General features: G+C 43.0%; 1 protein-coding gene across 3 annotated transcripts in view; it reads left to right on the plus strand.

Moving 5' to 3' along the window:
* Window positions 1–13,803, plus strand: part of LOC110494279 (sodium-coupled neutral amino acid transporter 3) — a 74,737-nt gene that overhangs the window by 30,232 nt on the left and 30,702 nt on the right. For all 3 annotated transcript variants that reach the window (XM_036950363.1, XM_036950364.1, XM_036950365.1), the window contains 3 exons: window positions 5,751–5,824; window positions 6,109–6,201; window positions 10,472–10,553. In XM_036950363.1, the coding sequence (XP_036806258.1) occupies window positions 5,751–5,824; window positions 6,109–6,201; window positions 10,472–10,553 (249 nt within the window). The remainder of the gene's footprint in view (window positions 1–5,750; window positions 5,825–6,108; window positions 6,202–10,471; window positions 10,554–13,803) is intronic.

Here is a 13,803-nt window from a genome sequence, read left to right on the forward strand (position 1 = left end):
ATGACCTTTCAAACACCCCGATAATGGCTGAAATGTGCTCAATGAGATACAAATATACAGAATTGTGAAAGACAAGCCACCCAAGTCATAGGCTGTTCACTCTGCTACCGCATGGCAAGTGGTACCGATGCACGAATCTGGAACCAACGGAACCCTGAACAGCTTCTACCCTCAAGCCATAAGACTGCTAAATATTTAGTTAAATAGTTACAGTGCATTCAGAAAGTATTCACACCCCCTTGATGTTTTCCAGATTTTGTATTGTTACAGGCTAAATTTAAAATTGATAAAGAACATTTTTGGTCACAGGCCTACACATAAAACCCCGTAATTGCAGAGTGGAATTATGTTTTTCAGCATTTTTACAAATTAATAAAAAATGAAAAGCTGAAATGTCTTTAGTCAGTAAGTATTCAACCCCTTTTTTACAGCAAGCCTAAATAAGTTCAGGAGTAAAAATGTGCTTAATAAGTCACATACTAAGTTGCATGGACTCACTCTGTGTGCAGTAATAGTGTTTAACATAATTTTTAATGACTACCTCATCTCTGTACCCCACACATACATTTATCTGTAAGGTCCCTCGGTATAGCAGTGGATTTCAAACACAGATTCAATCACAAAGACCAAGGAGATTTTCCTATGCCTCACAAAGAAGGACTGTTGGTAGATGGGCAAAGCATGTAAAAGCAGACATGGAATATCCCTTTGAGCATGGTGAAGTTATTAAATATTCTTTGGATGGTGTATAAAAAAACGACTTTAAAACTGTTACAGTGTTTAATGGCTGTGAAAGGAGAAAACTGAGGATGGATCAACAACATTTTAGTTATCCGCAATACTAATTGACAGAGTGAAAAGAAGGAATCCTGTACAGAATCAAAATATTCCAAAACATGCATCCTGTTTGCAACAAGGCACGAAAGTAATACTGCAAAAAATGTGGCAAAGCAATTAACTTGATATCCTGAATAAAAAAAAAAATTATGTTTGGGGCAAATCCAATACAACACATTACTGAGTACCACTCACATTTTCAAGCATAGCTGCATCATGTTATGGGTATGCTTTGTAATCGTCGAACTGGGGTGTTTTTCGGGATAACAAAGAAACAGAATTGTTTTATTTTGTTTAACCTTTATTTAAATAGGCAAGTATTTAAAATGACAGCCTACTAAAAGGCAAAAGGCCTCCTGCAGGTACGGGGGCTGGGATTTAAAATAAAAAATAAATACAAATATAGGACAAAACACACATCACAACAAGAGAGACACCACAACACTACATAAAGAGAGACGTATGACAACAATATAGCAAGGTAGCAACACAACATGACAACAAAATGGTAGCGACACAACATGGCAGCACCACAACATGGTAGCAACACAAAACATGGTACAAACATTATTGGGCACAGACAAGAGCACAAAGGGCAAGAAGGTAGAGACAACAATACATCATTACAGCCGATCTATAAATTACGTCTCCGTAGTCTAGCATGGCTAGGATGTTCATCTGAATCAGGGTTAATTTGGCAGCTGGGGTAAAAGAGGAGCAATTACGATAGAAGAAATCAAGTCTAGATTGAACCTTAGCATGCAGCAAGTACTTGTATGAGTTTACTACCTCAAGCTCTAAACCCTCAGAGGTAGTAATCACACCGGTGGGGAGGGGCATTCTTCTTACCAAACCACATGACCTTTTTTGGAAGTGTTCAGAACAAGGTTAAGGGCAGTCAAAGCTTGTTGGACACTAAGAAAGCTTTGTTGGAGAGTGTTTAACACAAAATCCGGGAAGGGGCCAGCTGATTATAAGACTGCATATCATCTGCATATAAATGAATGAGAGAGCTTCTTATGGCTTGAGCTATGTTGTTGATGTAAGTTGAGAAGTTGAGAGCGTGGGGCCTAGGATTGAGCCTTGGGGTACTCCCTTGGTGACAGGCAGTGGCTGAGACAGCAGATGGAGCTAAACACAGGCAAAATCCTGGTGGAAAACCTGGTTCAGTCTGCTTTCCACTCGACACTGGGAGATGAATTCACCTTTCAGCAGGACAATAACCTAAAACACAAGTCCAAATCTACACTGGAGTTGCTTACCAAGAAAACAGTGAATGTTCTTAAGTGGCCGGGTTACAGTTTTGACGTAAATCTGCTTGAAAATCTATGGCAAGACATGAAAGGCTGTCTAGCAATGATCAACATTTGGCAGAGCTTGAAGAATTTTGAAAAGAATAATGGGCAAATGTTGCACAATCCAGGTGTAGAAAGCTCTTAGAGGCTCACTCAGAAAGACTCATAGCTGTAAACGCTGCCAAAGGTGGTTCCAGCAGCGATTGACTCAGGGGGTTGAATATTATCGAATCAAGATATATTAGAGTTTTATTTATTTATTTACTAATGTTCAAATTTTTCTTTCACTTTCACTTAGATCGTTGACAAAACATGACATTAAAATCAATTTTAATCCCACTTTGTAACACAACTAATTGTGTAAAATGTCAAGGAGTGTAAATACTTTCCGAAGGCACAGAAACCAAATAGCTACCCACTATCTGCACTAACCCTTTTTGCCCGAACTTTCTTGACTCATCACATATGCTGCAGCTACTGTTTATCTATCCTGTTGCCTAGTCCCTTTATTCCTAGTTATATGTACATGTCTACCTCATTGTGTATTTATTATTAATTGAAGTATTATGTGATATTACCTTTCTCTAATTTCTATATTTTCTTTCTACATTGTTGGGAAGGGCCCATAAGTAAGCTTTTCACTGTCAGTCTTCACCTGTTCTTTACGTGACAAATAACATTTGATTTGATACATTGGCTCTCCGTTGACTCTATAAGAACGCTAAAGCTTCATCAGGGATTTAACGTACCGTCTTGACACTTACATCACAATAAAGAGAAAAAAGACAACTTCATTTTGATGCGTGTTCATTTTTTGTGTAATTTAAAAAAGTTATAATTTAATACCGTTTACAAATTAGATGCGCTGAAATGAAAGCCAGTTCCAAAAATCTACACTCAGATTATAGTGATAGTATGTCCGATCTCACAAACACTGTAACGTATGTATAGATAGGTGTAGTCTAGAGCCAAGCATGTACATTTTTTATCCACGGGTATCCTGCTATTGACACACTTGTTGAATTATACAAGAGACTGTGATAACAACAGTAATTCATTAGGGATTCTATACAACGCAGGTGAGTGCAGGTAGAGCAAGTGTTTGGTGGTTGCAGCCCTGTTCCTCCCATTTACGTTAATGTATTCATATATGCAAATACAACACATGTCTTTATGCAAATTAGGCACCTGTTTTAAAAAAGACCCCCTTTTCTCCCCAATTTTGTGATATCCAATTTGTAGTTACGGTATTGTCCCATCGCTGCAACTCCCGTACGGACTCGGGAGAGGCGAAGGTCGAGAGCCATGCGTCCTCCAAAACACGACCCTGCCAAGACGCACTGCTTCTTGACACACTGCTCACTTAACCCGGAAGTCAGTGTGTATACACCTAGCCTGGCACAAGGAGTCGCTACAGTGCGATGGAAGAAGGACATCCCGGCCGGCCACACCCTCCCCTAACCAGATTGATGCTGGGCCAATTGTGTGCCGCCTCATGTGTCTCCTGGTCGCAACGCAGCCTGGGATCAAACCCGGGTTTTTAGGGACGCCTCAATCACTGCGATGGAGTGCCTTAGACCGCTGCGCAACTCGAGAGGCCCTATACTTTTCTTTATTTTAACACAAAATATATATATTACATTTAAAATATATATTTTTTTAACCTTTTAACAATTTTGATGACCTTTGATGACCTAATTAAACCTTAAACCAGCATGGTGAGCCGGAGACAGTAGTGTTTTTATACTCTTTGAACGTTACTGTTTTCTTGTGTTTTTTAATGGAAAGTTTTCATAAATAAAACCATGAAGAAACTTGCAGAAAACATTGACATTCCTGCAGCACAACATTGTTTCTTAATGTCCTCTGAACGTTCTGAGAACATTACTTTAAATAGAATCATGGGGAAACCTGTAGGAAATGTTACGCTGATGCATTGACATTCCCACAGAAGTACGTTGTTTCTTAACGTTCTGTGAACAATTTCAGAACATGACTTTAAATAGAACCATGAAGAAACCTGTAGGAAACGTTATGCTGAAGTATTGAATTTCCCACCGGAGAACTATTTTGTCAAGTTCCTTAAATGTGCTGAGAATGTTCCAAAGCCAAGCAACTATCCCACATCATTCCCAGAATGTTGTGGGAAGGTTGCATGCAAAATAACCATAAGACAACCACGCTCTCACCAAGCTCTAAGAAACATATGGTTCTCAGAACGTTACGTGCTAGCTGAGGATACATTAACTGAATGTTTTACAGTGAGGACAGGGGTGAGGTTAGGACACATGGCAGTAGTACCTCATCATGAGAGCTATATCATTAATAAGGTGGCATTGCATAGCTACCTCGCCACCCACAGTCAGACACATCACATGCCAGAGCTATACCACGACTTGCATTGGCGCTTTCTGGACCCGTAGTAGTGGTCTAACATTTCAGATCATAGTTGGAACACACAGAAGTCTCAGCCGAGCGCTGGCATGGGCTCTGGCACTGGCCCTTCCAGGAATGCAGTGGGGGAGAGTTGAGTTGAGCTGAACAGCACACAGAGCGTCTGTCTGTCTGTGTCTGTCTGTCTGTCTGTCTGTCTGTCTGTCTGTCTGTCTGTCTGTCTGTCTGTCTGTCTGTCTGTCTGTCTGTCTGTCTGTCTAACTGTCTATCTGCTTGCCTGCCTGTCTGCCTGCCTGCCTGCCTGCCTGTCTGCCTGCCTGTCTGTCTGTCTGTCTGTCTGTCTGTCTGTCTGTCTGTCTATCTGCTTGCCTGCCTGTCGGAGCCACTGTTCCCACCACTGCACCGGCTGACTTCTCCTCCACCACAAATCAGCCTGTACTGCATTCTTACACCACGCCGCCCCAGACACAGAACCATGTGAAACGGCGCAGAGTTGATGTCGAGGTGAAAGACGTGCTTGGCCACTCCGAAGCAAGCTCAACTCCAGTTGCCAAGAGTAACAATTCGAGAGAATTTCGATAGAGAGTAAACAATTTGGAGTAGGAGGGGAGGAGGAGATGCTCTGGGAAGTGAACAGAAAGATCAGGTTTCTGTGTTCCGTCGGTCCAGATTGGTCTGTTTGACCAGATGTTGGCCGCTGGGGTCTGGAGCAGTATTTTGGGAGATTTTGGAACAGAGAATCTTGTACTTTTTGTTAACTCTGTGGTTTCTCTTCAGCTCGCCAATGTCAACATTATCTTGTAAATATTTTCCCCTTTAAATAGCGCCCTTAATGTCCTTGTGGTTATTTCTAGTGGTGGGGGAATGGGGGAGATATTTGTAGATAATGCTTTGTTAGGCTGAAGCTCTGTATGAGGCTAACCCTGGGTGAACCTAAGTCAGTTGGTTGCTTATTATGAATGCCCTCCATAACCCAAGACCCCATAACCCAACACCCAGCTGTACATCCAGCTGAATCAATGGTTTACATGGAGGAATGTCATCTATATTGCCATGGATTAGACAGCTGTTACTGTCATACTGCACCAGAACGTACTGCAGGTTGGTCATCAAGTTCAATAAGGATGTGGATGATGATGATGAAGATAATGATGAATATTATGACAATGATGGTGTTAATGATGAAGATGGCGATGATGATGCTCTCTCCTCTCTCCTCTGCAGGGTGCTCCTGACGGTAGTGGCTGTCCTCTCATCTTACTCCATCCACTTGCTACTCAAGTCCTCTGGCATTGTGGGTATGTAATCTTCAGACCATGAGCAAAACATTATTAGAGACCATACAGAGCATACAGTCAACCCCTACAGGCCATGTCAGGAAGACTAATGTCATGATAAAATCCCACAGCCTTACAGGTTGCCTCTTCTCTTTAGCATGTTTTTAATTACACTAATCACTTTGAATTCAAAGCCCCCTCTCGAGTGCCCTACATTCTACTATGCTTTAATAGCATGGCTTTTCTGCATGCTCTATGCGGCAGTACAGTACTCTATGTTAATGTGCTTGGTGACTGTGACTTAGGGATCCGGGCGTATGAGCAGCTGGGCCAAAGGGCGTTTGGAACGCCAGGCAAGATGGCCGCCGGCATCGCCATCACACTGCAAAACATTGGAGGTAAGGGCTCAGACACACACACACATACATACAGTTGAAGTTGGAAGTTTACATACACCTTAGCCAAATACATTGAAACTCAGTTTTTCACAATTCCTGACATTTAATCCTAGTAACAATTCCCTGTCTTAGGTCAGTTAGGATCACCACTTTATTTTAAGAATGAGAATAATAGTAGAGAGAATTATTTATTTCAGCATTTTTTTCTTTCATTACATTCCCAGGGGGTCAGAAGTTTACATACACTCAATTAGTATTTGGTAGCATTGCCTTTAAATTGTTTAACTTGGGTCAAACGTTTCGGGTAGCCTTCCACAAGCTTCCCACAATAAGTTGGGTGAATATTGGCCCATTCCTCCTGACAGAGCTGGTTTAACTGGGTCAAGTTTGTAGGCCACCTTGCTCGCACATGCTTTTTCAGTTCTGCCCACGCATTTTCTATGGGATTAAGGTCAGGGCTTTGTGATGGCCACTCCAATACCTTGACTTTGTTGTCCTTAAGCCATTTTTCCACAACTTTGGAAGTATGCTTGGAGTCATTGTCCATTTGGAAGACCCATTTGCAACCAAGCTTTAACTTCCTGACTGACGTCTTGAGATGTTGCTTAATTTTCCATCCTCATGATGCCATCTATTTTGTGGAGTGCAGCAGTCCCTCCTGCAGCAAAGCACCCCCACAACATGATGCTGCCACCCTGTGCTTCATGGTTGGGATAGTGTTCTTCGGGCTTGCAAGCCTCCCCCTTTTTCCTCCAAACATAACGATGGTCATTATGGCCAAACAGTTCTATTTTTGTTTCATCAGACCAGAGGACATTTCTCCAAAAAGTATGATCTTTGTCCCCTTGTGCAGTTGCAAACCGTAGACTGGCTTTTTATGCTGGTTTTGGAGCAGTGTCTTCTTCCTTGCTGAGCGGCCTTTCAGGTTATGTCGATATAAGACACGTTTTTCTGTGGATATAGATACTTTTGTACCTGTTTCCTCCAGTATCTTCACAAGGTCCTTTGCTGTTGTTCTGGGATTGATTTACACTTTTTGCACCAAAGTGCATTCATCTCTAGGAGACAGAATGCATCTCCTTCCTGAGCGGTATGACAGCTGCGTGGTCCCATGGTGTTTATACTTGCGTACTATTGTTTGTACAGATGAATGTGGTACCTTCAGACATTTGGAAATTGCTCCCAAGTATGAACCAGTCTTGTGGAGGTCTACAAGAGTTCTTAGCTGATTTCTCCTGATTTTCCCATGATGTCAAGCAAAGAAGCACTGAGTTTGAAGGTAGGCCTTGAAATGCATCCACAGGTACACTTCCAATTGACTCAGATGATGTCAATTAGCCTATCAGAAGCTTCTAAAGCCATGACATCGTTTTCTGGAATTTTCCAAGCTGTTTAAAGACACAGTCAACTTAGTGTATGTAAACTTCTGACCCACTGGAATTGTTATATAGTGAATTTTAAGTGAAATCATCTGTCTGTAAACAATTATTGGAAAAATTACTTGTGTCATGCACAAAGTAGATGTCCTAACCGACTTTCCAAAACTAGTTTGTTATCAAGAACTTTGTGGAGTGGTTGAAAAACGAGTTTTAATGACTCCAACCTAAGTGTTTGTAAACTTCTGACTTCAACTGTACACACACACACACACACACACACACACACACACACACACACACACACACACACACACACACACACACACACACAGCTAGCATAGCACTTGCACAGAAACACGTCATCGGGTCTAATGGTCGTGTCGCTCCGAACTGCGTATGTGCATGCCGCCAAATTAAAGTCAAAATGAAAACGTGTCAGTTTGTCACTTTCATCTAGGGTTTGCCTTTCCAATTAGAGAAAATAACAGGATGAATTTTTCACTTCTCTCATTGATTTGTCAAACCCCAAACCCGGTTTGGTCTGTCAAGTCTGCTTCCCGGAAGTATTGCGATGTTGCGCCTTTGGGGTTGAAAACTGTGATATGTCTTTGCCAATGGATACCCTGAGAGCAGCCTGGCTCTATGGCCAATTAGCATTGCTCCTTTCTCTTCCTAATGCCTACATACTGTATCTCTATTCTTCTGTTTTCTCTCCCTGATGTGTATATGTGGAAGGTGAGGGGATTATGAGTCTGTATGAGAGGATGCAGGCAAGACCAGGCACACAGCAAATTGGCCACTGTTGCCTAGCCTTGATTCTTCAGTATTTCTAACTCTCTAAGAGTGAAATTAACACTCAATGGTGTAAAAGAGCCCCAGTGTTGGTGTTCATAACCAGTGTTGTGTGTGAGATTGTGATTGTGTAAGTTTTACTCTGTGGAAATTATAACATTCCCATCAAAACTAGACCCATCATATTTCCCAGCATTTCTTATTATTTTTTTCACATTTATTTAATTAGGCAAGTCAGTTAAGAACACATTCTTATTTTCAATGATGGCCTAGGAACAGTGTGTTAACTGCCTTGTTCAGGGGCAGAACGACAGATTTTGTACCTTGTCAGCTCTGGGATTCGATCTTGCAACCTTTTGTTACTAGTCCAACGCTCTAGCCACTAGGCTACGCTGCTGCCACTGCTCTACTGCTGTTTTTAATATCTGCTTTTTTCATGTACATTGATTGATTACATACATTTTTCTTAACTTATCCAATCAGAGAGTCCGATGTATTGCTCCTGTTACTGAAATGGTTGTTCCAGTTTAAATGGTTTAGGTAGTCTCTTTTATCAATGCTCCTAACCCTGACAGTCATTGTGAATGCAGGTTGCGGGTGAATAAAATGTTAATCTGTTGGATGTCCTAACTCTGGTTGGATTCTAAAAGGAATTACACATCACTTTGTAAGCCAGTATAATGTGACTTGCAGGCCTGATGTGGCCTGTAAACCAGGAGGTTCCTAACACCACTGGGTTAGGGTAAAACTTGGCTGTCAAAGTAAGGCCTTATGATATACTGTATGTAAAGTATTGTCATAAACAGTTTCATTTTAATAATAACATTCACCTACAGTAAGAACTCACTTGGTGAAGTCCACAGGACTGAAAATGAATGAATTCAACAACCATGTCTCTGTCACTAACAAATGCAGTCATGCGTGGTAACTACAAGGCACACAGAGGGAAAACATGCCATAAAGAAGACACGGCCAGCCAGCCAGCCTATAACGTAAACTCCGACAGTAATATCTTCAAATGTATAAATTCGAGTATAACCAAATTGTGTGCACTCATGACTACTGGTTTCAATGACATTTTCAGCCAACCTACAAGCAAATACTTTTACTGTTACAAACCAGCCTACTCTTAGCACTGCATTAGTCAACTAGTGGCTATCAACACTTAGATGCCTAATTTACAGCTTTAATAGCGAATTGAGCCACATTAAAGTAAACTAAAGTTTTGGAATTACATAACACCATCTAACCAGTTAGCTATCAAAGAATGTTAGCCAATTAGCTAGCCTAGCCAACCAGCATTTGTCGGCAGAAGTAGCAAGCAAGAACAACACGCCAGTAGAAAGAGAGCAGAGACTTACAGATTGACAGCTGGGGCCCATCCAATGGTAAAAGAGTGGAGGCTGAGTTAATAAAGTGAAAGCCAGGGAGAGAGGTGCTTCAGGGGGAGAGACCATAGCTATAGCTAGCTGGCGAGCAAGCAGGGGGAAGCGGGAGCACCGGGCCGAAGGAGATCCAATAGTGATATTGCGAGGGAAATCCAAAATAGATTCCAGAGTTAATAATCCAGAAGCAGCAGATGGCACAGAGGACGAATGGAACAGTCAACAAACCAGCGATCAGAATAAGGCTCCAGGCAGGTAGAGTTGAATACACAGCAGCACAATTCAGACTCAGAGTTGCAAAACTCTACTTCACAGAGAACAGGCCGAAAAGTTGACCAAACAACACTGCCAATACTTGAACATGAACTAGCTAGCGAGCTAGCATACAAACTCAGTAGCATAGAGTAGGTTCTATGAATGACGTTGACAATAGTCCATGTAGGGTCATTCCAAAAGACATCCAAAAATAAGTTAATAAATATAAAATAAAAACATAACTATTTTTGGAGTTATAGGTAACTAGATCGCGACTACAACTAAGGTTTGAGTATGTGTCTGTGTGTGTGTGTGCGTGCCTGCATGCTTGTATGTATGTATACTGTGTGTGTATACTGCGTGTGAATAAGTGTTAGTGTGTGCGTGTCCATGTATGTATACAGTGTATGTGTGTGATCCTATTACTAAAAGCTGTGTCTTTGTGTGTCCCTCCCACAGCCATGTCCAGTTACCTGTATATCGTGAAGTATGAGTTCCCTCTGGTCATCCAGGCCTTCCTGGGGGTTGACAATCCATCAGGGTGAGTAACATACTGCATGTTATTTACTTATAACACATGTTTCAAAAGTAACATACACTCCATTAGCAAGGGTTTTCCACTAGATGTTGGAACATTGCTGCGGGGACTTGCTTCCATTCAGCCACAAGAGCATTAGTGAGGTCAGGCACCGATGTTGGGCGATTAGGCCTGGCATGCAGTCGGTGATCCAATTCATCCTGAAAGTCTTCGATGAGGTTGAGGTCAGGGCTCTGTGCAGGCCAGACAAGTTCTTCCACACCGATCTCGACAAACCATTTCTGTATGGATATCAAATCAAATCAAATCAAATCAAATTTTATTTGTCACATACACATGGTTAGCAGATGTTAATGCAAGTGTAGCGAAATGCTTGTGCTTCTAGTTCCGACAATGCAGTAATAACCAACAAGTAATCTAACTAACAATTCCAAAACTACTGTCTTATACACAGTGTAAGGGGATAAAGAATATGTACATACGGATATATGAATGAGTGATGGTACAGAGCAGCATAGGCAAGATACAGTAGATGATATCGAGTACAGTATATACATATGAGATGAGTATGTAAACAAAGTGGCATAGTTAAAGTGGCTAGTGATACATGTATTACATAAGGATGCAGTCGATGATATAGAGTACAGTATATACGTATGCATATGAGATGAATAATGTAGGGTAAGTAACATTATATAAGGTAGCGTTGTTTAAAGTGGCTAGTGATATATTTACATAATTTCCTATCAATTCCCATTATTAAAGTGGCTGGAGTGAGTCAGTGTCATTGTCAGTGTGTTGGCAGCAGCCACTCAATGTTAGTGGTGGCTGTTTAACAGTCTGATGGCCTTGAGATAGAAGCTGTTTTTCAGTCTCTCGGTCCCAGCTTTGATGCACCTGTACTGACCTCGCCTTCTGGATGATAGCGGGGTGAACAGGCAGTGGCTCGGGTGGTTGATGTCCTTGATGATCTTTATGGCCTTCCTGTAACATCGGGTGGTGTAGGTGTCCTGGAGGGCAGGTAGTTTGCCCCCGGTGATGCGTTGTGCAGACCTCACTACCCTCTGGAGAGCCTTACGGTTGAGGGCGGAGCAGTTGCCGTACCAGGCGGTGATACAGCCCGACAGGATGCTCTCGATTGTGCATCTGTAGAAGTTTGTGAGTGCTTTTGGTGACAAGCTGAATTTCTTCAGCCGCCTGAGGTTGAAGAGGCGCTGCTGCGCCTTCTTCACAATGCTGTCTGTGTGAGTGGACCAATTCAGTTTGTCTGTGATGTGTATGCCGAGGAACTCAAAACTTGCTACCCTCTCCACTACTGTTCCATCGATGTGGATCGGGGGGTGTTCCCTCTGCTGTTTCCTGAAGTCCACAATCATCTCCTTAGTTTTGTTGACGTTGAGTGTGAGGTTATTTTCCTGACACCACACTCCGAGGGCCCTCACCTCCTCCCTGTAGGCCGTCTCGTCGTTGTTGGTAATCAAGCCTACCACTGTTGTGTCGTCCGCAAACTTGATGATTGAGTTGGAGGCGTGCGTGGCCACGCAGTCGTGGGTAAACAGGGAGTACAGGAGAGGGCTCAGATCGCACCCTTGTGGGGCCCCAGTGTTGAGGATCAGCGGGGAGGAGATGTTGTTGCCTACCCTCACCACCTGGGGGCGGCCCGTCAGGAAGTCCAGTACCCAGTTGCACAGGGCGGGGTCGAGACCCAGGGTCTCGAGCTTGATGACGAGCTTGGAGGGTACTATGGTGTTGAATGCCGAGCTGTAGTCGATGAACAGCATTCTCACATAGGTATTCCTCTTGTCCAGATGGGTTAGGGCAGTGTGCAGTGTGGTTGAGATTGCATCGTCTGTGGACCTATTTGGGCGGTAAGCAAATTGGAGTGGGTCTAGGGTGTCAGGTAGGGTGGAGGTGATATGGTCCTTGACTAGTCTCTCAAAGCACTTCATGATGACGGATGTGAGTGCTACGGGGCGGTAGATGTTTTGCTCAGTTACCTTAGCTTTCTTGGGAACAGGAAAAATGGTGGCCCTCTTGAAGCATGTGGGAACAGCAGACTGGTATAGGGATTGATTGAATATGTCCGTAAACACACCGGCCAGCTGGTCTGCGCATGCTCTGAGGGCGCGGCTGGGGATGCCGTCTGGGCCTGCAGCCTTGCGAGGGTTAACACATTTAAATGTTTTACTCACCTCGGCTGTAGTGAAGGAGAGACCGCATGTTTTCGTTGCAGGCCGTGTCAGTGGCACTGTATTGTCCTCAAAGCGGGCAAAAATGTTATTTAGTCTGCCTGGGAGCAAGACATCCTGGTCCGTGACTGGGCTGGATTTCTTCCTGTAGTCCGTGATTGACTGTAGACCCTGCCACATGCCTCTTGTGTCTGAGCCGTTGAATTGAGATTCTACTTTGTCTCTGTACTGACGTTTAGCTTGTTTGATAGCCTTGCGGAGGGAATAGCTGCACTGTTTGTATTCGGTCATGTTACCAGACACCTTGCCCTGATTAAAAGCAGTGGTTCGCGCTTTCAGTTCCACACGAATGCTGCTATCAATCCACGGTTTCTGGTTAGGGAATGTTTTAATCGTTGCTATGGGAATGACATCTTCAACGCACGTTCTAATGAACTCGCACACCGAATCAGCGTATTCTTCAATATTGTTATCTGACGCAATACGAAACATGTCCCAGTCCACGTGATGGAAGCAGTCTTGGAGTGTGGAGTCAGCTTGGTCGGACCAGCGTTGGACGGACCTCAGCGTGGGAGCGTCTTGTTTTAGTTTCTGTCTGTAGGCAGGGATCAACAAAATGGAGTCGTGGTCAGCTTTTCCGAAAGGGGGGCGGGGCAGGGCCTTATATGCGTCGCGGAAGTTAGAGTAACAATGATCCAAGGTCTTTCCACCCCTGGTTGCGCAATCGATATGCTGATAAAATTTAGGGAGTCTTGTTTTCAGATTAGTCTTGTTAAAATCCCCAGCTACAATGAATGCAGCCTCCGGATAAATCGTTTCCAGTTTGCAGAGAGTTAAATAAAGTTCGTTCAGAGCCATCGATGTGTCTGCTTGGGGGGGGATGTAAACGGCTGTGATTATAATCGAAGAGAATTCTCTTGGTAGATAATGCGGTCTACATTTGATTGTGAGGAATTCTAAATCAGGTGAACATGTTACGGTGCGTGAATGAGGACCCAAAAGCGAATCAACTTAAACAGAGCTTCTTTAATTACCAAACATAGGTAGGCTCAGATGGACCGGCA

Source organism: Oncorhynchus mykiss, chromosome 17 (genome assembly GCF_013265735.2).
Source record: "Oncorhynchus mykiss isolate Arlee chromosome 17, USDA_OmykA_1.1, whole genome shotgun sequence".
Classification (NCBI taxonomy): Eukaryota; Metazoa; Chordata; class Actinopteri; order Salmoniformes; family Salmonidae; genus Oncorhynchus; species Oncorhynchus mykiss.